This window comes from Brassica napus, chromosome A4 (genome assembly GCF_020379485.1).
Source record: "Brassica napus cultivar Da-Ae chromosome A4, Da-Ae, whole genome shotgun sequence".
NCBI classification, from domain to species: Eukaryota; Viridiplantae; Streptophyta; class Magnoliopsida; order Brassicales; family Brassicaceae; genus Brassica; species Brassica napus.
In genome coordinates this window covers 2021033-2047918 of record NC_063437.1, presented here as the reverse complement: position 1 = coordinate 2047918, position 26886 = coordinate 2021033, and the positions used below count along the sequence as shown (strand labels likewise).

The following is a 26886-nucleotide window of genomic DNA, read 5'->3' as shown; positions in this document are numbered from 1 at the left end:
CTTTTTTTTTGAAAAAATAATCATCCATACAAACTTCACATATTAAATGTACGTAATATGAAATATAAACGCACGCGATAAATAAAATATTATAAGAGCTGCTGACAATGTGGCAATTTGGCCAACAAAGAGAAGAAAAAAAAAGGCAAAAGGGATTTGGTGTATAATAATGTGGCTCTGTGCTCATCGGAGGGACACTTCCCATATTCTTGAATGTGCCCCAGCAGCTATTGTAAGGGCATTCTAAGTTTTGAGCTTACACTATCATTTTCTATATCGAATAAACAATCTCTAAATTGTTGGCACAACCTCGGAAGCAGAAAGTGAAAGAACCATCGCTACATTTTCAAGTTAACGAATTAAAATGAGTTTTGTACACGATTCTGGCTTCAGTCCTCATACACAGTAACTTAAACAAGATTTTCTTCCAATTATTTTATACAGATCGGAAATTAGGAACGTTAGTTGCTTTGTGAAACATTAAAACATGCAACGTTGATCGTAAAAACACTCGGTCAGTTAATACGCGTATTAACCATTGGTAACACGACATATACACAGGTTTGGTCACCGACGACAAGAATGACAAGAGGAAGAATAATCATATAGGGAACCTATCGCCTGGTATTATCAGGAAAAGTTATCGCTAGAAGCGTAGCCTTTTCCAAATAAAAAATGCAAAATCAATAATGGAATTTTTTTTTTCGCTTATTGATACCAATAATGGAATTTCAAAGGTGAACGATAAGGACCGAACTCGATTGTTATTTTTAGAATCTCTAACCACTCGTGTCTTTTGTTCATTAATTCAATACATCTTTTTTGTAATGAAAATTCATAGCTGTTAATTAAACAGTACAAAATCCGAATATATATATCGATATTCTCAAACCATGTGAAGTTATGTATCGTATCGTTTAAAATAATGGCTGAGGTTTGGTTCACCGTATTAAGCCCATAACTCTCATTTAGCTTAGTTATGTGTTGTTTATCATTAGTAGTAATGTTGACCAAATGTAATCGTGTGGTTTGACATATACTCTAACATACCGACGGTGCTATAATGCAAGCACATCTACATTTGTCAACTATGGTGCAACCACTCAATCCTCACCATTTGGTCTAGTTCATACTATATAGATAAAAGAGTTGGGTTGATTTGAGTTAATAAAACAATGAAAATTGCTCGTCTTCTTAACCAAATTAGGTCCAATATAAAACATATATACATCAACTTTGGTTGCAATATTCTATTTATAAAATTTGGTTGCAACATTCTATTTATAAATTTAAGAGTTTCTGGTGTACTGTAACCGTATAAGTTAACCTTAACGAAGTGTTATTTTGGAGGGATATATATACAAATAGAATTTTGCAACCAAATTTAATTTAGTTATTAAGAAGTTCTTTTTAATTATTGTAGTAACACTAATTAAACCAACAGAATTTAAAATTGAAACAAACAAGTTAACAGAAGTCATTTGGAACTTATGAGCAAGCATAGACTTATTCATTTTTTATCATTATAAAAACCAAGTTTTGAGAGATCTCGGGTTCGTTGCCAAAAGAGAGTAAAAAATTAGGGTTTGAGATCTTACCGTTTGGAGTCCTGAAAACAACCAAAAGTTGCACATAATCAGCTCGTTCTTCATTATATATCTATACACCACTTAAGAAAATTGAGCCTTTGTGAACTAGCTGAATCAAACCGGCATTCATGAAATTAGAAATCATTAATTCAGTACTTGAGATATTTACTTAGAAAATTTTATTAGATGCTCTACTGGTAACGAATTCACAGAGGAATTTCTGATACCCTAACTCTTCTTTTTGGTCCTCTAATCAAGATATTATAGGTCAAGACGGACCCATGGACCTTTGGCTCCCAGCCACTACCAGAGTTAAGATGCTTGTAATGGTGAAGGGTAGATAATCCCACCTCCTAGTTAGATCAGACCCTGCGCTCTACTTCATATTCACCACAAAAATATTCATGACTACATCCTAACTGATTAACGTTTATAGTTGGTATATTGATGATTAAAGTGCCATGGCTTTTCATCTAGCAAGATTACATAAAATGCTCTCAAGCCTCAAGAATCAGTGTGAGAGTCTCGGCAAGTTCTGTTTGGTTTAAGAGAGCCATACTGAAATTTGTTTAATGATATAGATCCTCATCTAAATAAACGGTTTTAACTATCCATTTAAATCGTTTTGTCTCTCATCAAATTAATTACGTTAAAATAAGTACTTTTTTTGGTTTTTACTATTGAATGGGGAAAAGTAAGAGAAGAAAAGAAGCATGCATTATGGAGAAAAGCCTGAAGACAAGGAAAAGAGAGAAAGCGGGGCCATTTGTGCAAGTTTAGAAGGCAAAGAGTGCCCCCTTCACATCATTTCTATTTCACAATTTATTTTTGCATGATTTTGCATTTTATCTTTATTAGTCTATTTTCTCTTATGATTTTTAAATATCATACACACGTAGTATATTAGTCTTCATCCGTGTTCCAAAGAAAAATATTTGTCTTTTTATTTGTCATCAAAAGTTATTTATCCAAAACAGTCGTTCATAACGCATTGTAAGCAACAAAAGTTAGTTCTATCCAGTCTGGTTCTATCCATAGCGGTGGTTTTTTCAATTATTTATACATAGCATCGTATTCAAACTTGAATTAAAAAGTATTCAAACTTGAATATGATAAATCCGTACTAAGCTAATTAACTAAAAACTATAACGCCCATTCCTATCCCATATATAGTACTTGAGTCAAATTAATTGTTTACAAATAACTGAACGATAGATATTGTAGTATATAATATTCAACCTTCATATATACTAATATTTAAAGTTACCTTGACAGATATATTTGAAATTATGAAGAAAATTAAAGCGAAAATATATAATTTATTTACAAAAAAAGAACACTGGTCGTGTAAATGTATCCATAATGCATGGGTTTATAAAAAAAAAATGCTAATAACTTTGGTTCTTCTTTGTGCCAGTAAATGATAATACATCATTGATTCAACTTAATAGCATTGTTGATCAGATCTAAATAACGTTTTAGTGTCAAAATCTGTTATGATGAAGTGTTTGTAGATTAGATAAAAGAAGAGGAGGGGTCCTCATAGAGAAAGAGAGGATATGTGATTAAACGAAGATCTATTAAACTGATGTGGGTTAAAAGCATGTCTTCCCGACATTGTGGATTAATAGACAGCTCGATCAACCCATATCTTTTTGGTCAAATCCTCCATCCTTTTGATTTTTTTTTCTCAATTCTTCACTTACACCTTCTTTGAATTACTTGAGTGCCTTACTCTTTCATGTCTATTATTTGGTCCACTTGTGTGGAATCATCATGTTGAACAATTGAATTCACGACTGATTTGGACTGGCCTATTTTTGTATTAACATAAATTTTCATTTGTCGCAGCTTGCATGAAACTCACTAGTTTGACTTTGGGGGTATGGTCATTTTTTAATATGCATTCAAATCTTTTCATGAAACTCATTAATTTTAAAATGCATTTGAAACTGATTATTTGAATCTTTAAATATAAAATGACGTTAATAAAATGCATAACATCAACAATATAAAATGATCAGGGTCTTTAAAATAACTTACAGAATAAAACAATCAGGGTCGTTAAATAAATGTATATATTTATTAATTTACCAGCAAATTGTACAGATTAAATAATTTTTTTTTTTTTGACAACATAAAAGGCAAGAGCCTATAAGACCGCCGGTTCAGATAGCCAAACCGGAGGTAGAGAGTCGACATATAGCATAGCTGAAGGAGAACTCCTCGCACCATGTGCAAGCTTGTCTGCCATTGTATTTTGTGCCTTTGAGATATGTCTGATCATGAAGTTGGGAAAGAAAGTCTTACTGCGGCAGAATTCTTCCACGTGTGTAGCAAACGCCGGCCATTCATCGGGTGAGGACACCATCTTCACCAGCTGAGAACAATCCGTCACAAATACTACGTCTGAGAAACGCAGGGTCTTCATGCACTCCATCGCCCAAATCAGTGCTTCACATTCAGCATGTAAAGGTGAAAGGCTACGTCGAAGGTTCATTGCGTCCATCATTACGTCCTCCGAGTTCATCTTCTGGCAATACCAGCCCTGGCCTGTAAAAGCATCTTGTTCTCTCCACACCCCATCAATATAGCAAACGCGAGAGGACCCCATTGTCTGCCAGCTCATATCTGGCGGAGTAAACCCGTGATTCTCTTGTACTAATATTTGGGCCTCAGCCCAAAGTGATCCTTCCACTTCTGCTCTACGCAGAATTTCTTGAGGACTTGCAGTCCTATTATTATGAATTTTGTCATTCCTATTCTTCCATATATACCACATAATCCATGGAAAATACTCCGAATCAACATCTTTTGGAAGTCTCCAAAAAAGATGATCCAAACTAGTAAAAACAGAAGAAGATGGAAAAATTCCGGGAGGAGAAGGGATTCGAGATAAAGCCCATGTTTGAAGTGCTGGTGGGCATTCAAACATAACGTGATAGATGGATTCCTCTTCTGCCCCACAAATACCACACCGGAGATCACACTCTATACCACGAGCCTTCAGATTTTTTTGAAACAGGCAGTGTTCCAGATAAAGTTTGCCAAATAAAATGTCTTAGTTTCGGTGGGCATTTGAGTTTCCATGAATGCGCCAAAAGGGGTTTAACATTAGGTCCATAATTTAACACTCTTGTGCCTCGATCCGGGTATAATGATTCTGTCCTAAACCCTGATTTAACCGAGTATTTACCGGAGTCCGTAAACATCCAGCCGTATGAATCTGGCTTTTGCGTTCTACTAACTGCTATACCTCGAATGATCTTCACATCATCTGGATGAAAATATACATTCAGTAGATCCTCATTCCAGGAAGAATCAATGGGATTTATCAAATCTCCCACCATAAGCGACCGATTTAAAATTTGAGATTGAGTTTTTGGTATTGCTGACCTCGGGCGAGGAGCAGGGATCCAGGGGTCATTCCATACGGATATCGATTGCCCTGTCCCTACTCTTTTGATTAGCCCTTTTTTAACCAGAGGTCGAGCTGAGCAGATGCTTCTCCATCCATAAGAAGAGGAGTAAGATCTGTGATCATCCAAAGGATGAGTATTCCGAAAATAACGACCTTTAAAAACCTTCGAGAATAAACATTCCGGTTTATCTATCAGTCGCCATAATTGCTTAGCCAACAAAGCCGTATTAAAATCATGCAAATCCCTAAAGCTCAAGCCCCCATTGTCTTTATGGATGCAGACTTTATCCCAGGAGAACCAATGAATACCTTTTTTATTATTCCCACTGCTCCACCAGAAATGAGCTAAAGTACTCGTAATTTTTCTGGTAACCCCTTTGGGAAGCCTGTAGCAGGACATCACAAAAGTTGGCATGGGTGAGGCCGCTGATTTATCCAGGATTTATTATTTGTTGTGTATTTTATTTCTCTAACTTTCGTTATTTTACAAACGAAATGTCGAAAATGAAAACAGAGTGACAAACTGGAACCCACTAGACGAATGAGAGGTTACGTTTCATTGGAGGGCCTTTTAAGTTTTAACGTGTGACCCCAAGAGTTCGATACGTAGCTGATACAGTCTGTTGATAAATGCAATCATGATGATGATAATGGGGCATGGAATGACCATGGCCAAAACAAATCTTTGGAAGAGAATCCTCACCAAAAAAAATGTCTAGTCATTGCCACCAACACCATCACAAAGCCCCAGCTACTCAATATGCGGTAAACGCCACCATTATTCACGTTTTGCTTTATAAATCATCTTTTATATATATATCATAATATAATATATGTATTTTTCTTATAATAACTAAAAAACACAAGTAATAATTTAATGATGATAAATTAAAGAGTGTTACTCTAAATAAAAGGGGGCATCTTTGACAACGTCACCTAAATCTCTGAAGATTTTGGCGGGTCCCATTTTTTGTATTTATTTCTTCTGATGAATTTTATATAGGAAGACTTGAAGGTCAGGAAAGGTTACATACATTGAGGAAAACTAGGAGAAAATACTAGCATAATACTCCATGAATTATCAAGATACATATTCCATCCGTACCAAAAAAATACATATTTTAAAATTTTCACACATATTAAGAAAACACATTAAAATTTAATTGTAAATATATTGTTTTTTTGTAAAAAACAATTTTCCATAAGTTTTAACCAATAGAAATCCAGTAAACACCATTATTTTTTTTGAAATTTACAATTTTTCATCAAATAATAGATTGAAAAAATAAAATGTATCTTTTTAAAACAATTTTTTTTTAGGATGTAGATTTTTCTGAAACGGAAGGAGTATATAAAAAAATGATTTTGAATTTTTGATGAATAAAAAACATTAATAATCAAATAATAAAAAAGTATAGTGAATCATTTAGGTAAACAAAACTAATTTATCATTTTATGTAATAAGTAATAGTCACAAAAATCATTTTAAAACCCATTATTTTGTCCCTCTTATAAAACCTACCGATTAAGTTTTTATTCAAAAACTGATGACCATTTAAATCCAAAATACTCAAAAGTTCTTTTAAGTTATGGTTTTCATTCACAAACCAAATCCTTTTGTCTGTTCATCTTTTTAAATCTGGTGCAGAAGCAAAGCGGTTGTGGACCTTGTGGTTTAGTATATATAAAGCAAACTTCTCCTCCCTCTTTATCTAATCCTTAAAAATCCCCACAAAGATTTGTTTTGATTATTTTTTCATTTGTAAGCTTTGTTTCTTTCTCCCCCTCTGCGCTGTATTCTTAAAAAAAAACAAAACATTTTTTTTTTCCTATCAGAACTTGCTTTCTCCACACTGCAAAGCTAATTGAGATTTAAAAATAGCAACGATCCCGACGAAAGAAAATAAAAAGTCGGAGACTTTACATCTGGGTTTGTAGCTTTGACCTTAGATCTTCAAGTTTTCTGTAATGGGCATGGCAGCAGTGGAATCGCATTTTCATGTTTTAGCCGTTGATGATAGTTCATTCGATAGGAAACTCATAGAGAAACTGCTTCAAAAGTCTTCGTGTCAAGGTGAAAACGTGTTTCAAAGAACATGAATAATAAGTCTTTGTAGCTTGTAAGAACTGAAGAAAGATCTCACCTTTGTTAATGTTTTTGTTGGTGTTTGCAGTAACAACTGTTGATTCAGGCTATAAGGCTTTAGAGTTTCTTGGTATTGAGAGTAACGACCCAAATGCTCTTTCTACATCTCCTCAGGTTCGAAAAGTTTGCTCCTTTTTAAATCACTTCCAGTGTTAACAAGTCTTTTGTCTTAATAGAACTTTGTTCATTCTGCTTGGTTGTGGCTTTGGACAGGAGGTTGAAGTGAATCTTATCATTACAGATTATTGTATGCCAGGCATGACTGGTTATGATTTGCTCAAGAAAGTTAAGGTACTTGTTTGTAATATCTTTAACTTGTGATTTGTTTATGTATTGATAACATCTTTTGATTTATTCTGGAATTTAGTAAACTTGTTTTCAAATTTTGTAGGAATCATCAGCTTTTAAGAACATACCGGTAGTAATAATGTCCTCAGAGAATGTTCCTGCAAGGATCAGCAGGTAAAGAACTTTAAAGTCTGATGAGCTTTGTGCTCCTTGCGGATACTAATGAAAGACTCTTATGTTTCTTAATCATTAACAGGTGTTTAGAAGAAGGAGCTGAGGAGTTTTTCTTGAAACCAGTAAGAATGGCTGATCTCAACAAGTTGAAACCTCATATGATGAAAACAAAGTTGAACAACCAGAAGCTTGAAGAGATTGATAAGCCTCTAAATGTAGCAGCAGCCGCCGCAGCAGTTGAACCAGAGATTAAAGATTCAGCAGAAGTTGGGAGCAAAATCTTGACTCTTCAGTCTGAACTAGAACCGAAACAAGTACATCTGCAAGTAGCACAACAAGAGGAGCAAACATTGGGTAACAACAACAAGAGGAAGTCCATGGAAGAAGGGCTCTCAACAGATAGATCACGTCCTAGATTCGAGTGTATCACAACCGCTGTCTGATTCTACCACCTTGATGCTTCTTTCTTCAGTTTCTAATTTTAGAGTTTTGTAGGAATGCTTCTGCTGCTAGTACAATACATGGTTCCAGTAGGGAATATAGATGGATGATAATGAATAAATGATGATGATGATGATGATGATGATGTATGGGGATAATGTTTATATGTACATCAGTAAATCTTTGGTGATAACCCAGTTACCAATTTTGTTTCACTCTTTCTAGGTTTGCTTTAAAGAAACTCAACTTACCTATCTGAAAATGGTAAATAAAGGATCTGTAGATCTGTCACTTTATTTGCAAACTGTAGTTTTCAGTTCAATTCAGTGTTACATGTCATGTATCAACAAAAAAGTAGCTGTCCTAGTGATCTGGTATATTCCGGTGCAGATGTGTCATGGTTTGTTCCATGTAACCTAACCTGAAACAGAATTTAAGGACAAGTTGCTCTCTGGGTCCTCTCTGTTCTTTCTTCACATATCAAGATACTTATTTGAAGGAAGATCTCTGTACTTGCATAACAAGTTTATTTGGATTTGGAGTCTTATTACAAACTTAGAATACAGGTTTAGCAGATGTGTTATCAAACACCAAATCATGTTTTGTGGTTACTTAACACAGATTCCTCTTTCAAGAACCTATGAAACACACAAAAAACTGAGACTAGAAAAACAGTTTTTTTTTCTTTCTCAGAGTGGAGTATTAGATGGGACCGGTCTTGAAGGCGATATCAAGATCAGAGATCAAATCATCAGCGTCCTCAATGCCTGCAGATATACGGACAAGATCTTCCGTCAAGCCTCTAGCCTCGCGAACTTCAGCAGGTATGCTTGCATGTGACATGAAGCATGGCATGCTTATAAGTGACTTAACACTCCCTGCCAAAGAGAAAGAAAGTGGATTAAATCAATATTATCCCAAATATTACCAACAGCTTCTTCAGCAGAAACAATAGAAGAAGAAGAAAAATAATGTATCTGGCTCTCACCAAAACTGACAGCAATGCTGAAGTACTTGGTGGTTTCTACAAGATGCTTGGATAGGGCGACAGATCCTGTAATGAAGCTAAAAACTGATCCTGCACCCTTTGCCTGCAGTTTTGTGATGAAAACTTGATTAACTCTTCTCTTTTCATTCAGTACATTAGTTAAATGGTTTTTAGTACCTGAGAGAAGTGAAGATGGTGACCAGGATGATCTGGTAGACCAGCATAGTACACTTTCTTCACTCTTGGATGAGTAGACAAGTACATTGCGATTTTCCGTGCGTTTTCCTGTATATTTTTCCCATCTTATGTGAGTAGTGAATCCATAGTTTATACATAATTATAAGGGTAAAAGACAAGACCTGCTGCTTCTCTATGCGTAAAGCCATTGTCTTGATTCCTCGTAGGCAAAGCCAACAGTCGAAAGGAGCTAATCCAGAACCTTCAGAGTTTTGGAGGAAATACAACTCCTTTGCCAATCTTAAAATTTTTTAACAAATGAGAAATGAGAATGTAACAGAGAAACAATATCCAAAAACACTTGAAAGCAGGAAAGAAGAAGTAGAAGAAACATACTTTTCGCCTTTTACAGTAAGCACACCCCCCATCAAATCACTGTGTCCGGCTATAAACTTAGTAGCCGAGTGCATCACGATATCTAGAAAACCAGACAAGTTCAAATACGAGTGTACTAAGAAGTAGTTCTAACCAAATAAACAAAGTATAAATCTTTTTAACACACCAGCTCCAAGTTCTAATGGCCGAGCGAGAACCGGTGACATAATACTGTTGTCAACTAACAAAAGTGCACCTTGAGCATGAGCCATCTCAGCTATTTTCTACAAACAAAGCAAAGTCAAGATCTCACTTAAACATTACATAAAAGTAGATTTGTTCAATGTGGTTTCGGTTAAAGAGAGTTTACTCGTATATCAGAGATTTGTTGTCTGGGGTTGGTTGGAGACTCAAGCCACACAAGTTTTGTCGGGGGACCAATAGCAGAAGCAACCTCCTCTAAACAAGTTGTGTTTACTCGTCTACAATATCATCAATCATTAGTTTATAGTACTATTAAACTTCCGGATCACGTATATGTAGTAAATACTAACTTAACCACAACGCCAGATCTTGGAACTACGTTGGATAGTAATCTGTCTGAGCCACCATATAGATCATCTCCAGCAACAATCTCGTCGCCTATGGAAACAAAGTTAAATATACAACAATGAGACACCAACCTAATGGAATCTTCAAGAGAGTGGTCAATATCGGAAAATTACCAGCTTTGAGAAGGTGCGTAACCGCAGCAAGAGCAGCCATTCCACTAGTAAAGCAAAATGCTCTATCCGCCTTGTCAAGCTTCGCAAGGAGACTAAACACACACACACACACACACACACAAAAGCATAAAGAAAAAGATGAAAACTTTTATGAATGGAGAAGAAACTAAGTAACAATTACTCCCTCCGTTTCTTAAAGATAGATGTTTTGGTGTTTTCACATTAATCATGCATCATTTTTTGAAATTATCAAATTTCAATGCTTTTTAACTAATAGTCTTTCAATAAATCCAATTAATTTTATTGAAATTTGCAATTTTTGTATAGAAAACATAAAAAGACTATTTTTTTGAAACAAATTTTTTTTTCTAAAACTTCTATCTTAGTGAAACGGAGGGAGTACCTTTCAAGTGCATCCCGAGTAGGATTCCCACTTCTTGTGTAATCATATGGACCATTTTCTATAGCAGAAGGCTGCACAAGTAATCAAACAAAAAAAAAACTAAGCATGAAGTAACAACAAAACCTTATCAAAGTTCAATACCTGCTTAAACGTAGCTGTCTGGTAAAGAGGAGTGCTCATTGCATCAAAGGGATCAAATTTATTATCCAAGTTCATCAGCAACGTAGCGACGCTAGCCTCTTCTCTGACATCAATAGCTGCAAAAAGAACATGGAGCAAACCATCAACACAAAAGCTACAAACTCATATCAATTAAAGAAAAAGAGAGAAGCTTTTACGAACCATTTAAGCAATCTTGGGAGGTGTTAACTACAGAATGGGTGTTTCCATCGATACTCTTCTCCATCACGCAGCTTAGCTTGAACAGGCTTCGATTCGAGATCTGCTTCTTCTTCTCCCAAGTTGGAAACTTGGTAATGGAAACAGTCGTCGGAGAGTTTTTACTGACCAATCCCTTCAGAGAGAAACAACACAAGAGTCAGAGAGCACAAATCATCACTAAGATTGGTGAAGACATAGAAAGGGCTTACACGGTCGGGAAGATCAGCGAATGAAGGTATGAAGGAGGAATGAAGTGACAGAGAAGATGACATTTTGTTCGATGAACAAGAGAGATTATTTGCTTCTCTCTTGTCTGAGATACTCTTTATCAGCCGGCGAGATAATGGCGGCGACGGAGGTAATTCTGTTTCTGAAGTGGAAGAGTTAAGACAAGAAGAGAGAAGCCGAAAGGTATTGCTTTTAAGTATCTGGTTCGGTCTATTTGGATTTTGTTTCGGTTTACTTAGATACTAAAAGTCTGAACCGAATATTACCTGGTCCAGATGTTTAATCCACTTTAAATGCGTCAGTGCAATTTGCATACACTTGATAAAATAAAACGTGGAGAAAGTAGGTAAGCACCTACTCTAAAGCTCTCCATAGAGGCCATACCACTAAACAGCTTTAACATAGTTGTTGCCATTACCAAGAATACACAAAAAGAATTTACTACAAAATCAATTCAGGACGTATTGGCTACAAGTTGTCACAGCTAAACATTCATCATATCACCATAGACAAATAGATGTGATTGATCCTTCAACGTCTAGGCATTATCAAAATGAAAACCAAAGCAGTGAATAAAACAGACCTAGTTATAAGATAGCTCTCGAGATGTTGAGCAACTTAACCACACTCTCTCTCTGCCCCTGACACGGTTTCTCTACGTTCTACTTGCTGACCTCAGGCTTCTCCTGAGTTTGCTCGATGTCTCTTTACGGTTTCCTCTCTTGACGTTGCTGCTTTCGGATTCGCTTTCATCCCCTGAAAACCAAAGAATTTTACTCAACTGTTTCTTTAAGGGATTCATGTAACTAAAGTTGTGGGAGATTGTTTAAGATATATATGAAAGTTTTTGCATACCGCCACTGGTGTTTTGGTTTAAGGAATGAGGACTATTGATACCACTTTTCTCATAATCTGGTTCTTCTTCCTCCGAGTCAGATGGCTCTTCCTCGGAGTCGGATGCGTTCGAACTATCTCCAGCTTCTTCCATTGCTGGCTCTTCCTCAGAGTCGGATGCTTTTAAACTATCTCCTGCTTCTTCCATTGTTGGATCCACAATTTCACTGTCTGAAGCACCTGGGAAACACATAGAAGTGTGCTTTAGAAAGAGAGATAGAGATAGAGAGAGAGTATCCGTCTTGTACAGTGAACTTTGCTTTAGCCAAGAGAGTCCACTAACCTTCACCTTCGTCATATTCTTCTACAGGTTCTTCTTTCACTTTGCTGGGGACAACAAGAGATTCCATGTTCTTGGTTTTCTCTACATGAAGCTGAGCGTTTCTTGCGGTTTCTTCTTGTTCTTTCTTTTCCAAATGGAACTTGTTGAGCTTCTCCTCAAACTCTTCAATGCACGCTTTAAGTTCTGGTTTTGCAAACTTTTTCCCCTGTTCAGATTCACAACCAGATCCCAAACTCACATATAGCACGAGAATAATGAAGATGATGACATGGGTGAGGAAAACCAGAGAAACGTTACCTTGTTGATTATGCTTCTAAAATTTTCTGTCACTAGATCCTCTGCTAAAGCGTGCTCGTAGGACTTGAATGACTCGATAAGCTTTTTGATTCCCTTCTCAGTGAATGTCAGCAACGAAAGAGAATACGAAATGTATTCCCACTGTTTTGTTTCTGAAATTGTAGGTGTAGATTTGTGAGGGATGTACTTTCTATCAAACCACAACAGGTGTAAGAATATATCATCAATACATGCATACCTGTGACTCCGCTAAACCTATTGCAAAGCTTCTCAACCAGAGCCTCCATCTGTTTGTCCTGGAGATTGTTGAGCATACAGATGTGTGATTAGATAGTCATTCTAACTTCAATATCCAAAAGCTATATACCTTTTTGATGGAGCCAATCAAGAATTGCATGACATTACAGAATGACTCCCTCTTCAAATTCCGGTTGGATAACTGCCCAAGTATGTCAGGAAGTAGATTGTATATAGGATTGGATCCTGGATTTTATTAGCAGAAAAGAGGTCAAGTATTGAATTTGATTCAAAAGTTGAACTGGTTATGTCATGTAAAGTAGATATTGCACGCCTGACCTTTCTTAGACAGTTCATGGAAAAACAATTTTGCGAGACTAGAGATCCTCTCCACATCATCTTCGATGCAAATAGCCATTTCATTAATATGCCCTTTCACCTGAAAATCAGGATTCACAAAATGAAACCTCAAACTGTTATTATAGGTGCTTTAAGGGAGGATGGAGAGTGGTAATGAGCCATACCTTCATCATATCGTTCAATATAAGATGTGAAAGGACCAGGACAGCATTTTTCCTGACCGAAACAGAAGTATCCCGTAACCTGGCATACATGTTTTCTGTCCAAGGCTCCAAAAGATTTGGAAAACGAACTGCCAAGTCTCCAAGGGAAAGGGTGCAGTTTGACCGGACAACTTCAGAAGGTGCGTTTTCAACAACTGTGAAGAGAAGCTGGAGATTTGATTCGCTGGCATACAGTGAGGTTTAGACATTAATTTAACTATAAGTTCAGTTTTTGTAAAGGATAAAGAGAAAACGAAATAAAGATTTGAACTTACCAGAAACTTGCATCAATTATCATACATCTGCATAATGCAAGCATTGCGGAAGCTTGTAGTTCTGGATGCTGTGAGAATGGAAATTCAAATATATAAGAAAATAAATTTGGAGCGAAAGAATAGGGATCTAAAACACAAGCTTACAGCTTCATCAGAAACAACGAAACAAGAAAAAAAAACTTAAAAACTAACTACCTTTTGCAGCACAGAAAAATTTCTGCAAAGCTTTGAGAGGAAAGTTGCACAATCCCCAATCAGATTCTTCTCGCCAGAACCACCAGAAACAATTTCTCTCTCTGCTCTTTCAGCGAGTGTGTCAAGCAGTGCGTCATCAGAGGCAGCCAGTCCTAGCTCAGCATTTATGCTATTGTTCTGTAAAACAAAGAAAACATCGCATGAGATAGCACTACTACGTAAAAAGTAACCAATACATTTGTACCACCAGCTGCACTTCACGGAATCTGTCTGTACCTCTTGCGCGGCCCCAAGGTTTTCTTCTGTATTCTGACTTTCAGCAGCTGCTTTATCCTTTTTAGTCTTCTGTCTCCGGATCTTCTGGGTGCAGGATTCTATATACACCAACTGATTCATGGCAATATGACTGACAACGAACAAGAATCTACTGAGTTTTGATACTTGAACTGTGGTCAGAAAATCGACAATACTATCGTCAGTATCATTCTGTGGTTGATCTTGTCCAACTACGTCAAACACAGTGCTCAGGGACTTTTTAATAATAGTAGCAGCTAAGGTTTCCGGAGTAGGGTGGATCATGTATATGGCACTTATGGCTTTATCAGCTGTAGTGTAATATATGTTTTCTGGAAGCCAGTTCCCAGTGATCAAGCTCTCAAGAATACCAAACAGTCGGCTGCCACTGCTGAGCAATAACTTCTTCCTATCTTCCTCGGAAAGCCGCTGAATAGCAGTGCAAGCAGTTCTGGCAAGTAGAGGTTCCACTTTTGCCCAGCGGCCAAACCCAATATCAATAATATCCTGTATGTGTGATCCAAGAATCCTAGATGACGACTTTGCAGCCATGCAAAGGATAGACAGAGCCCCACGACTTTGCTCCGCAGTTGTCCCATTGATGTTAAAGCAAAAGAAGTCCCACAGAGCCGAAGTCTGCAGAGACAAAAAACGATAGAAGCACTATTAGCCTCTTGACTACATGTATTGATTGAGCATAATTACAAAGCATACACATACGCTAGAGTCAAAGAAGGGACCTACCGTGCTGCTAGAAATTTCACCTTTGGACACTAAAGCATTAACAATATACTCTAATGCTGCTTGATCTCCTATATTCGAATCTATGGCAAGATTCAACAGCTGTCTCGCCGTTTCAACTGGATTTTTCTTTATGTAGATTGAAACGAAGGCATTCTCCACTGCCTCATAGATGGACTTATCCTGTGAAAAGGCCTGCAGAGACAACATAAAACAAGGTATTCTAGGACAATGTACGAAGGGGATGTTTAACTCATAAAATGTCAGAAGAATGGCTCTTTTTGTGAGTTACAATATATGAAAAGAGACCATACCAGAGGCAGAATTTTACGGAGACAAGCTTCCGCACCATCAATTTGGAACTGCTTACACCTCATCATCAATAGAATAGCATTCTCAACATCACTGGCAGAAGATGAAGCCATCAACTGAACAAGGATCGGCATACTAGCTGACATGCACCTGGAGAAACTCAGTCCAGCCTCAAGGGAAGCAATCAAGGCCTTGGTCTGCTCGATGTTACCAATATCTGGAACAGAAACATCCTTCTCAGTGATCTCTTCCCCATTCTCTGGCTGACAGCTATCAGGTAGACTATCTTGATGCGTATTATTTGTAACTTCAGGTTGCAAGTCATCGATTTCACCATCTCCATTACATGAGTCACCATCTGAAGTTGGCTCTTTTGATGAGTCCTCAGTAGTTCGGTTTGGTTCAAGTTCGTTCAGTTTTCTTTTATACTGCTCCAGGGTTGCTTCAAATGACGCTATCCGAAGCTGTGGACCAAAAGGGTTATGTTGCAACATCGTGATCAGTAAATTCAATGCGGACTTTCTAACAATTGCACTCTTATCTTCCAGTCTTCCAGCAGATATTGATGCAACCTCGTTCCATAGGCCAATCGAAACAGAATGCTCTTCACACAGTTCAGCCCAAACCTGTAGAACTCTGCTCCTTGTATAGGCAGAGACATCTCTACACCGTTCCAGCAAAATTTCCAACATTGCTTGCTTAGTTCGCAGACGAACGGACTTGGAACTCACATCTCCCTCGGCATCATTAAAAGCTTTAGCAACCAGCTTTCCAAGAACACCGACTAGCGCGTTCCTTATCTTGTATGATTCACCACCAAAATGAGGGACCAAGACTCCAACATTTGTCGACATTACTTTTGGCAAACGATCAGCAAGCTCAACCAAGAAACGTCCCACATTATCAGCCCCAGCTGTATCTTTAACATAGGCTTTTGGATCAGTCCTCCCAATATCTCTAATGATTGTCACGGCCAAGGTACCATCTGAGTACTTACTTTCAGCTCTAGCAACTGCATCAGCAACGTGTACAACAGCAAAATCATACTTGTGTATCAAATGCATGACTGATGCACATGACTGCACAATGTAACGGTACTTTGTAGCAGATGCCCCTATGATGCGACACAGTGCATCTTTTGCCTCAGGATCTTTCAAGATCGCAGCATTCTCAAAAAGAGAGAACGCGTTTCTACAAGGAAACAAAATGAAAAAGCTAAAAAACTGTATCTTTAACATGGAGTAAGCAAGATAAACAAAGGATTCATCAGTTCAAAGAAAATTACTTGACAATGAAAGACAGGTAGTTTTCATCAAGCTCTGATGATCCAAAGAGCAAGGACAAGTTGATCTCAAGAGAGTTTGCAATCAAATTGAGCATCCTACCCCTCTGAGGCTCCCAGCTCCATGACTGAACAGCCTGCTTCTTCCTCCCTCGTGCCGCAACCTGTTCATCCACAACAACAATATATCAAAATGCAATCTACTCTGTAACCTTGAAAAAAAAGAACTCACCTTTGTGCTGTCCACTGAGCTAACATGTGCCTCTTCAGTCATGATAATAGTGAAGAGAAAGAAAGTGTACATCTTCAAGGCATTGCGATGAGATGTGATCCTATCAATGATTGGAACTTCATCCTCCTGGTCCTGTACAGACCGTGAGATGGAATCCACATTGGGAAGAAGGACACTTAGATTGGAACGGAGGCTTTCCACAAGGTTACACTTGCAAGATGGAGGAAGGGTATAGAAGTCCCTAACTAAAGAGTAGACACGGTCGAAAACGTCTTGGTCTTCGATACAGAAGAGTTCTCTATCAGATAGATCAAATGATACACCTGCGTTCCACATATCAAAAAAAAAGGCTCACATATCAACATAGCCAGATGAAACATTAGCCTCGGGTCCATAAAAATTCTAATGGTTAATATCAATGTTTAAGACGAAGATTATCGATCTAAAAATCGTTTCGTTTAGGTCCGATTTGCTGACTAGGCGGATGCGTAGAAGCCGCGTAAGTCTATTTTTTTAAAAATCACTGGTTAATATAATATGTATATAGTATAGTTATGTTCGTTTAGTTGCCGCAGTTTTCGGCGTAGGCGTGAGCGTCGGCGTCTGCGTCAATGAAAATAGTTATTGTTCGTTTTGTAGACGCCAACGCCAATGCAGTTTTAATCGCAGACGCAGATTTTTTCGGCGATCGACGCGAGGACGCAGCGTTTAGACGCAGTACCGCCGTCAATGAAACGAGCAAGAGTTTATTAAAAAAATTGATGCCGACGCAGCCGCAGGTAGCTGCGTCAACCAAACGAACAGCACTTATTATGTTCCCAAATTGGATAAGAAACATATATGTATTAAGCATATAACCTTAGCTCCGTGAATCTCAGAATCAATGCAACGCAAATGAAGCCTAAACCATTTTGGAGTGAACCTATTACTGTAAGTTCGACAGTTGCATCTAATAGAGTGAAGAAGAGTTTTACCTTTGACGAATTCTTCGAGATCCGAAGGACGAAGGGAGGTGACGTCGACGGGATTCTGAGCGAACAAGCGGTGATTGTCTTCGGGATCTTCTTCTAGGGCTCGTAGAATTTGGGGGAAGACGAAGGGAGGAGCCATTTTCTTAGAGAGAGAAACTGAGAGACGTTGTTGGTGGGAGGGGAGAGAGAGAGATTTTGGCGAGTTGTAATTTCGAAATCAAAATTGAAAATAGCGACGGAGCGGGAAGACTTGGACCCACAGTATTGGGTCGGGTCCGGGTATGAGTTTCCGTGATTAATTTTTTTTTTATTAATAAAGTGTCGAAATTAAATTATCCGAGCATTGATGACGACGATGCGTATCTCCGTGGCTTGACTGGCCCAAATGGGGAAGCAATTATGATTATTAATCAAATTATTTTGGCGCATGAGTTATTTTTATTTTATTTTATAGTTTAATCTATTTTATTTACAAGAAAGTAAACTCAATTATTTTGAATTGAAGTTTTTCCTAGTTTTTTTTTTCCAAAACGGTTTAAACTAGACAACATATTATTAAATCATAAAATTACATGTAAGTATGTACCAGCAAAAGCATTTGACCCTATAAAAGAACAGCAAAGCACCATATAACTTTCTCGTGCGGATTTGTATCTACAAATAAGTCATTTAATTGTACCAGACAGCATAACACTACATCATGTCAATAAACTAAAAAGTAATGTGCACATAAAAAGATGACAAAATTAATCAAGCAAGATTAAGAAATTAAGCAAGATATCCATAACAGGTCAGGTACAGAAACTTTCCCCTAAAGTCATTGATTAAATTATTTACATTAATACTCTGTCCAAGTCATATCTCGAAATTTATTATAATCACTAATTTTATATAGTACTATATATATATTTTTTTTTAAAAAAAAATATCCTGTATAGAGAGGTATTCAATCATTTAGTTTCATACTTTATCAAAAGAAAAGTTGTTTTTTTAAAATACATTTTCATTAAATTAAAATATTTTATTATATACTTTTTGAGCATATATACTGTAAAATCTCTGGAAAATGAAATGTCAATATTTTTTTTTGGTAAAGATTGCGGTTACATAGATAATGACATTTTAATTTAATTTATATTTTCTGTTTCTCGCCTCTAATCTAAATTAATAAGACTATAAATATTGCGCCCAACTTATAGACAACTTCTTCTTCTTACAGAGTCAAAATCAAATCGAGAATTGGTTGTAGGAAAATCAACATCACCACCATATCGTTCTTCCGCCATATTAAATATCTTCTACCATCTCCAACTGCCATTGACAGCTATTCTCCACCTCTCTCCTTCTTCTCTTCTCTTCCCAGAAAGAGTAAAGAAACAAACTTTCAAACCTCAGCGACTCAAAAATGGGTTCTTCTCCTTCCAAAACCGCTTCTTCTACGACAATGAGTTCACCTTCTCCGGCGATCCACAGAGCTTTCTCTTTCCCGACGCCGCTGGTTCACCACCCTCCGGCAAGAAAAGGCGACACTCACCACCTCGTCTCCCTCACCTCCACCTCCTACGGTTCTCTCCTCCTCATCGACCTCCACGAACCCAAAACCGCCTCCGATCGTATCTCAATCTCCGGTCCAGACCCGGTCTCACTCGACTCGTTCTCTCCTGACTCAGTCATCAACACGTGGGAGCTTATGGACGGCTTAGACGACGACGAGGAGTTCGAGTTCGAAAGCCCTAAACTCGGTAAGCCTATCTCCAGCCTAGATTCGGATCTTTACCCTAAACCCGACCCGGATCGGATTGTGTCGGCTTTGAAATTAGACGAGTCTTACGAGTTCGCATTCGAAAGCCCTAAGCTTTGTAAGCCTATCTCAAGTTTAGATTCGGATCTTTTCCCTAAACCCGACCCGGATCCGAATGTGTCGGCTTTGAAACTAGACGAGTCTTACGAAGTCGTGAGAGTCGAACAAGAAGTAGAAGATGGTTGGGTCCCACTATCTTATAAACCAAAGCAACCTCTTTGGAAGCATTTGTCTGAAGAATCTTTCTTGTCTGGTTTAGATCCTATCATTGTCTCTTCTTACAAGAAAGCTTTGCCCGCTAGTGCACTGAGTACTACACAGGCCAAAGCAGAAGACAAGATTGTACTCTACTTCACAACCCTCAGAGGGATTCGAAAGACTTACGAGGACTGCTGTTGCGTTAGAACGATATTAAAAGGGTTTCAAGTGACTGTAGACGAGCGTGACATCTCAATGGATTCTAAATACAGGAAAGAGCTTCAAAGCACGCTCGGGGATGCGGAGAAACCGGTTTGTTTGCCTCAGGTGTTTATCGGGGATACCCACATTGGTGGAGTCGAGGAGGTTATGAAGCTAAACGATAGCGGCGAGTTAGCTGAGATGTTGAAAGGCTTCTCTGTTTGTGAATGCTTGGGGACATGCAGGAGCTGTGGTGATGCAAGGTTTGTGCCTTGTAACAACTGTGATGGTAGTACTAAAGTGTTTGAGGAGGAAGACGAAATGTTCAAGCGGTGTTCGAAGTGCAATGAGAATGGATTGGTGCGTTGTCTTGAGTGTTGTATCTAAGTAAAGTGTGGGTGTAAGGGGGTTTAGAGTGATTGTATGAATTGTGAGAGGTGAACAAGTCTTATTGGTATTGGGTTTAGTATTTGTATATTACAATAAGAAATGGCTTCAAGGCAAGCTAATTATTACTAAGATGTTATTGGTTTCCCAATTAGTCTACCTCTTATTCAGGACAACCCCACTCATCGGTCGTGTTATAACGTAACGAATTTGAATTGAAGTAAATTTATCTTTGTACAGAGGAATTTTCTCTTTCATGTCTTAGTGGGTGTTGTTACTCTCTGAACAATGTATAGAATATAATTGTCTGCTGTCTTGCTTGATTGCTGTAAATTTTGGTCTTATCATGACAGGAGAGTTGCTCTTCTATCCTTTTTGTTACTTGCTCTTCTATCCTTTTTGTTGGGCTACCAGACGAGTTGAATAACTTTCCACTAAAGTCTCATCATTTTTAAGAAAGTATTGGTGAACCGCTTGATGGTTTAGCTATTTCACCCAATAAAGAGCTGAAGAGAAGGCTGTATAGGGTCTCAAACCGCTTTTGGTTCCTGTTTAAATGATATATATATATATATATATATATATTCAGGGTCTCAGGTCTCGCTCATGATGGTAACACCAGAGGCTAGAGAAGGCAGAAAGCCAGCTACTGTTCTGAAAAAGGTGAAGAGATTAAAATGTGTTGGACTTCCATATGCCTACTTCAGCAACAGTAGATGTAAGAGCATCTCCAAGGGCACTCTATTTTTTCCTCTATAATTTACACTAAAATAGAGTAATTCTATTATAGAGTTAAATTTGCTCCAATGGTTCACTCTATAATAGAGTTACTCTATAATAGAGTGAAATATAGAGTAATCTTATTTTTTTACTCCAAATATAGAGTGAAAAAATAAGAATACTCTATATTTCACTCTATTATAGAGTAACTCTATTATAGAGTGAACCATTGGAGCAAATCCAACTCTATAATAGAGTTACTCTATTTTAGAGTGAAATATAGAGAAAATTATAGAGTACCATTGGAGATGGTCTAAGTAAGTTATAGAAAACAGTTCCATTGTTTGTTTATCTTTTGGAATATTGCTTAATTGATAATGATTTAACTACTGAGTTGGATAACAAGTGTACGTAATGGTAATGGTGGTGTGTTCTTTTTTTCTTTTTTTTTGGTAAAATATTAAATTATTATACCAATTTTCGAATTTGAGACAGACGTTACACAGTAAACAGGTAGCAGAATGCGAAAACGAAACTAAACAAAGAAACCTAAGAGGAATGAGACAAACTAGATGATAGCCAGACAAAGTCTAAGAACCTGATTCGTTAAGAGTCAAGCTCGAACCTTGCAAACCGAGACCGGTCGAGATCGAGAGCCGCGCACCGCTAGCTACCGAGAAAAAGGCGCCCTCAAACCTTAATGCTATGGTTCCTACAGCTTCCGACCGCTCCGCCGAAACCAAGACCCAAAAGAAGAATCCAAACACAAACAAAACTCAATTCACCCGACAGCTAAACTTCCGACGGCACGAGAGAGAACCACCAAGCGACGATGTCGTCGTTTGTCAAGCCTTCTTGGAGATTGCCGCCTCCATTCCAACTCGACATGTTCTTCTCATGGTGCATTTGATAGAATCTGATTTCTTTTCTTGATGATGTTTCCTTCTCAGGGCCTCTTAAAAATCAATAGAAAAGAAGGAAAAGGGCCTTGAAGCTTTCCACTGGAGAGACTATTGGCGATATTCCAGTGCATTGTCTCTATAACAACACGATGTCTGATATTCTGCTTCAAGAGCCGAGTCTTTATGATGCAAACTTGATAATCAAAAGTAGAAGCTGCCTATTACAAGGTTCTATTTGATACCGTTCCCATGGTGTCTGAAGATGTGACTCTGAAAGGGGTAACACACTTTGTTTGCAACTATTTGACTCAAATAGAATTTAGTGATGCGAAGATAACACTGATACACTGTATGTGTTTCTTTTTGTCCTTTGATTTGGTGTATAGGTTGCCAGAAGCCTCAGCTTTCCATTTTCTAAGTACTTGTACAGAAAATCATATGTGAAATCCAAAATGTTTTTAGAGGAAGAAACTAAAACTATGAAGTTTTTGGATAGAGAAGTATAATCATAAGGGATTTTTAGAATAGTGGTCAAATAATAAATAGCAATTAAGCAGATTCTAAATAAACGTATTGGATATGTAAAAAAAATGATTGACTATAAAATGAGGAGAGAATGAGGGGGTCAAGTCAACATAAGTCCACATCACATCTTCACACACGCAAAATCATACCAGTGTCTTGTCTTGTCAAATCAATTTGTATCTAGACAAAATCTTATTCCAATACATACACTGAGAAACAAACATATATATGCACATAGTGATCCTTTACCACACGTATATGCAACTAAAATTATACTATGAAATTAACATATCTAACTTGTGTCTTTACACATACCCGTTTGATCTGAAGAAATGACAACGTTTTGTGGGTTTGGGGAGGAATGTGTGTTTAAGTTGATGGGTAACCAGTAAAGAAGAAGTGGAAAGGAACCTAACTTTATCTGATTTGAAGTGGAAGATGGTAAAGGAACGATGAAGTTGTACACATAAATCACCACCGAATTAAGAAGGATCATGGAGACCTTGCAAGACGCATTTAAAGAAGAAAGTGATATATTCAGATCAAAATATATTCAGAAAAAATGTGTTCTAGTATTATTCTAAGGTATTTTTTTTATAATGAACTAAAAACAAATTTTTGGGTATTCATCTAAAATATACAAGGTTGATCGGTAGTCTTACTCATGCAATGAAAAATCAATCGTTTTACTGTTTTAGATATAAACCACGTCTAACCACAAAAGTCGAATCAGTATTTTTTGCTGAAGTAGTTTCTTTTAAATAATTAAACCATTTGAATAACAGTTGGATGGTGTTGCAATTTTATGGACATTGGACAAACTAAGCTTTGCTCGGTCAATACGACTACAGGGTACGTTATTAATGTCTAAAATAACCGTTTTATGAGTTATCTTCTCTTCATAAATGATGTAAGACTTTGAACAGCGATCCATGGAAATTTTAAAAATCAACTATATATAGAGAACAGCAGGGCCGTCTAGCAGCAAGCGCAAGTGGGACGGTCGAACAGGGCTCCGAATTATAAAAATAAAAAATTTAAGGATTTTTCAAAATATATAGATAAATTATGGTAAAAAACTTTAAAATTTTAGATATAATGCTAAATTTAGAATTTATAATTAAAAAAAAATAGACAAAGTTATTAAATTTTAAAATTACTTGATAAAATGTACGTTTAAAATTTTTTTTGAACATGGCCTAAAATTAATTTGAGACGGCCCTGGAGAACAGACTAGACTATCATATTCGTGACAAAAAAAGGACTAGACTATCATATACTATAGATATATAGTATATTAAAAATGCATGCTCACATTTTGTTTTTGCATGCAATTGATTAGGTGCCTTGGGTTGCAGACAGGGTAATAACTGGAAACAAGATCATTATTACATGACCACACTATAAAATCTTGTTCCATGTTATAACTTACAACTGTTGAAGTAAAACTTCTTTCACCAAATAAAGAGTAGCTGAGAATTACTGTTTCACCACCTGTCTTCTTGTTTTTATTCTTTATTTACCCATTTGCAAACCTTACCAAACACTTCTTCTGTCTTTGCCACAATACTTTTAGGAGTGTAAGTGGAAACTCCAGCTTTTCTCGTCTCTTTCTTTTCACCTATATATTTTTGTAAATATGAGTACATAGTCTTGTTACAAAAAAAAAAAAAAAAAAAAAGAGTACGTAGTCTATCATGTGTATTGGATATAATTACTGATACTGTAAAAAGAATCCACATCCATGGGTCATGACTTAAGACTGAGAGGCTTTTGTTGCGTGCCCGTAATCCGAAAGATTCAGTACTATTTGATTCTTTAGATTCTACCTTAGGCTACTGACATTGTCATTATCGATTGATAAAACATTAATTTTACATGTAGGAATTCGAGATATCTAAAGGGGCATTGTCTCAACTTATGTAATAGGAGAGTCCTCGTGATCCTTGTTCGTTTTTTTTTGTTAGCCTTTTTCTAACATTCTGCTTCAAGAGACGTAAATTAGAAGATGTCAATCAAAGATAAGACTTAACAATACATTCACGTTTTTCAAAAATAATTCATTAATTATTTTAAATAATATATAAGCAAATTTAAATATTTATTAGAAATAGCGACAAATTTAATCATTCTAATTTTTACTTGAGAGTTCAAAGCAATAAAATAACTTTTCAAATAATAGTTCAAATTTCCATACAAATTGATCTAAACTGACAAAAGTAATCTGAAATTGACTGATTAAAAGGACACCTCACTTATATAGTATCTGAAGATCATACAGCTGTAAGCTATTTTCTTACGAGTGACAGTACACTTCGAGATGAAGTTGGATAGGCACAAAATCCTCAAAGTAATGCATCAAAAAGCAGAACCCTGGGATCTGATTAAGCGAGGACCTACTTTTTTTTTTTTTGTCAACAAGCGAGGACCTACTAAAAGAAAAATCTTTATCATAAAAAAAAAATTAAACTATACTTTGTATGCAAGGACCTACTTATATATTTAAGTTAATTAAAAGCATGCAGAGTATATTTCTTTTGCCAGCACATGAAAAATCATTTATAAGCAACTGTTTGTCGAATTTCTTTTCTTGTGCAACCATTTCTTATGTTAATTTACGTTGCAGATCTAGTGGAACAAAAGTGGATCAAGCGGATTAACCAGATCAAGCGGTTTAAAATATTTATGATTATTATATTCACTTAAAATAATATATTTTCAGTATATTTCATAATTTAACTTAAAAATATTTATTTATAATTTATTATCATATAATATTGTTAATATATTATGTCTTAGAAAACAGCATTAACTAAAAGTAAAACATCAATCTTTATATACAAAAAAAATTAAAAAAATAATCTTTTGTATATTAAGAGAGTTTTAAAAACAGTTTATAAGCAAATATATGTTATATTACATGTATTCTATGTATATTATGCTTGAATATAAAAAGTATTATTTTTTACAGTTTTAAATTAGGTGATATTTTGTTGTAAAAAAAATTAGATGATTTAAAATATTTTTGTTTTTTAAGAGACTAGTTTATTAAGCTTTATAGTTATGTAACATAATAGTCTTACAATATTCAAACTTTTATTAAACAAAAGAATAACAAAAAATGAATACTAAAATAAAAGTAGGAGGATACACCATATACACATCAAAACCCTTGTGTTTTTAAAATTTGGATTGCTTGAACCATAACTACTGTTTTGATTACTTTATTAATTAAACTGAACCACTTATTAAAATCAAATAATTTGCATGAACGGCAATTGATGTGTGTACGATACACTTGAATGGAAGAACCGCTATTTTCTCCACCTCCCATTCATAACCTAAGAGTTACGTGGGTTTAAACACTTACAATCGAAAGTGAGTTCAACGGTTAAGAAATTAACAAAAGACAACGAAACATAAATGCATTAAAGGGTGGAACAAACCGTAAGATGCGATGATGATTTCAAGAAATTACAATAAAATTAAGAAAAGAAGGAAAATTATCATTTAGTTTAGAGAAAGAAAGTGAAAAGACAAGACAACATCAAATCGGATATCTATCTTATCATACGACTGCCTTCATGTGTTGCCAGACTTGTTTCACTAATATTTTCAATTTTCTTCTCTGCACAAATTTAATCGATGTATATTACAAATATAAAAAGCTAGATATATTTGGAAAGGAGAAGAGTTTCTTTCTTCCTATCAAAACCAAATATAGAAAACAAAAGGAAAAAATGGACACCCGCGCGTGTTTTCTTGGCTGACCTCAATGTCTATGTACCATTTGAAGAAAATTCATTCGAGGACTAGAAAATTAGGTTTCAACAAGAGAAAAAATCAAGAAGGTTAAGTGATAAGACATCAGCATGTCGTAACATGGAAACAGGCTTAATAGTTTTCATCATCTAACTTGAACTAGTATTTTAATTGAAGTTTATATAAATTGGAGTTAGATTAGATGTGTTGTAATTCTTTTTTTTTTTTCTGAACTAGGATATGTTGTAATTTTTGGATAATGATTTCAAGAAATTCTTGGATAGTGGTCCGACAGAAGGAGCCGATCGACCCGGACGACACGGATTCTCATGACCTTCAATTCGACACGGATTTACATTATTTGTTAGTACTAGTTATTTTTTGTTTATCTGCATTATTTTTATAGAATACATTGATTATTTAAATCATACTTCGTTTATTAGCTGAAGTAAACACGCTGCAAACGAAAGTAGTCTAA

General features: G+C 36.3%; 5 protein-coding genes across 5 annotated transcripts; 2 read left to right on the top strand and 3 right to left on the bottom strand.

Moving 5' to 3' along the window:
• Nucleotides 1-3741: 3741 nt before the first annotated feature.
• LOC125608419 lies at nucleotides 3742-4203 on the bottom strand. Its single transcript, XM_048778895.1, has one exon. It carries the CDS (start codon nucleotides 4201-4203, stop codon nucleotides 3742-3744), a length of 462 nt encoding a protein of 153 aa, XP_048634852.1.
• A 2395-nt stretch (nucleotides 4204-6598) lies between these two features.
• On the top strand, nucleotides 6599-8274 carry LOC106449149 (two-component response regulator ARR9-like). The gene is made up of 5 exons (XM_013890951.3): nucleotides 6599-7084; nucleotides 7185-7270; nucleotides 7370-7447; nucleotides 7548-7618; nucleotides 7701-8274. The coding sequence occupies exons 1-5, from the start codon at nucleotides 6979-6981 to the stop codon at nucleotides 8059-8061; spliced, it is 702 nt and encodes a 233-aa protein (XP_013746405.1). The 5' UTR covers nucleotides 6599-6978; the 3' UTR covers nucleotides 8062-8274.
• Nucleotides 8275-8569: 295 nt separating this feature from the next.
• LOC106445215 (cystathionine beta-lyase, chloroplastic) lies at nucleotides 8570-11577 on the bottom strand. The gene is made up of 13 exons (XM_013886733.3): nucleotides 11318-11577; nucleotides 11070-11241; nucleotides 10869-10984; nucleotides 10728-10798; nucleotides 10325-10416; nucleotides 10154-10241; nucleotides 9970-10081; nucleotides 9787-9883; nucleotides 9621-9702; nucleotides 9407-9524; nucleotides 9225-9332; nucleotides 9048-9150; nucleotides 8570-8937 (listed from the first exon to the last, which is right to left on the bottom strand). The coding sequence occupies exons 1-13, from the start codon at nucleotides 11378-11380 to the stop codon at nucleotides 8762-8764; spliced, it is 1398 nt and encodes a 465-aa protein (XP_013742187.1). The 5' UTR covers nucleotides 11381-11577; the 3' UTR covers nucleotides 8570-8761.
• Nucleotides 11578-11758: 181 nt separating this feature from the next.
• LOC106445214 (condensin-1 complex subunit CAP-D2) lies at nucleotides 11759-18212 on the bottom strand. The gene is made up of 16 exons (XM_048777925.1): nucleotides 17916-18212; nucleotides 16942-17264; nucleotides 16713-16873; nucleotides 15430-16618; nucleotides 15119-15310; nucleotides 14357-15010; nucleotides 14081-14257; nucleotides 13886-13953; nucleotides 13572-13794; nucleotides 13387-13486; nucleotides 13178-13293; nucleotides 13049-13106; nucleotides 12811-12962; nucleotides 12514-12718; nucleotides 12192-12410; nucleotides 11759-12092 (listed from the first exon to the last, which is right to left on the bottom strand). Exons 1-16 carry the CDS (start codon nucleotides 18049-18051, stop codon nucleotides 11992-11994), a joined length of 4074 nt encoding a protein of 1357 aa, XP_048633882.1. The 5' UTR covers nucleotides 18052-18212; the 3' UTR covers nucleotides 11759-11991.
• An 894-nt stretch (nucleotides 18213-19106) lies between these two features.
• LOC106445212 (uncharacterized protein At5g39865-like) lies at nucleotides 19107-20653 on the top strand. The gene has a single exon (XM_013886729.3). It carries the CDS (start codon nucleotides 19318-19320, stop codon nucleotides 20497-20499), a length of 1182 nt encoding a protein of 393 aa, XP_013742183.1. The 5' UTR covers nucleotides 19107-19317; the 3' UTR covers nucleotides 20500-20653.
• The last annotated feature ends 6233 nt before the right edge of the window (nucleotides 20654-26886 follow it).

Excerpts from the sequence above, each read along its gene's own strand:
- LOC106445215 (XM_013886733.3), bottom strand. The coding sequence starts at position 11,380 with ATGTCATCTTCTCTGTCACTTCATTCCTCCTTCATACCTTCATTCGCT. Across the intron at positions 10,417-10,727 it reads ACTCGGGATGCACTTGAAAG|TCTCCTTGCGAAGCTTGACA; the intron begins GTACTCCCTCCG and ends GTGTGTGTTTAG. Across the intron at positions 9,884-9,969 it reads AACAAATCTCTGATATACGA|AAAATAGCTGAGATGGCTCA; the intron begins GTAAACTCTCTT and ends CTTTGTTTGTAG.
- LOC106449149 (XM_013890951.3), top strand. The coding sequence starts at position 6,979 with ATGGGCATGGCAGCAGTGGAATCGCATTTTCATGTTTTAGCCGTTGAT. Across the intron at positions 7,085-7,184 it reads TCAAAAGTCTTCGTGTCAAG|TAACAACTGTTGATTCAGGC; the intron begins GTGAAAACGTGT and ends TGGTGTTTGCAG. Across the intron at positions 7,271-7,369 it reads CTCTTTCTACATCTCCTCAG|GAGGTTGAAGTGAATCTTAT; the intron begins GTTCGAAAAGTT and ends GGCTTTGGACAG.
- LOC125608419 (XM_048778895.1), bottom strand. The coding sequence starts at position 4,203 with ATGGGGTCCTCTCGCGTTTGCTATATTGATGGGGTGTGGAGAGAACAA.
- LOC106445212 (XM_013886729.3), top strand. The coding sequence starts at position 19,318 with ATGGGTTCTTCTCCTTCCAAAACCGCTTCTTCTACGACAATGAGTTCA.
- LOC106445214 (XM_048777925.1), bottom strand. The coding sequence starts at position 18,051 with ATGGCTCCTCCCTTCGTCTTCCCCCAAATTCTACGAGCCCTAGAAGAA. Across the intron at positions 17,265-17,915 it reads TCTCGAAGAATTCGTCAAAG|GTGTATCATTTGATCTATCT; the intron begins GTAAAACTCTTC and ends TGTGGAACGCAG. Across the intron at positions 12,719-12,810 it reads TTAGAAGCATAATCAACAAG|GGGAAAAAGTTTGCAAAACC; the intron begins GTAACGTTTCTC and ends GAATCTGAACAG.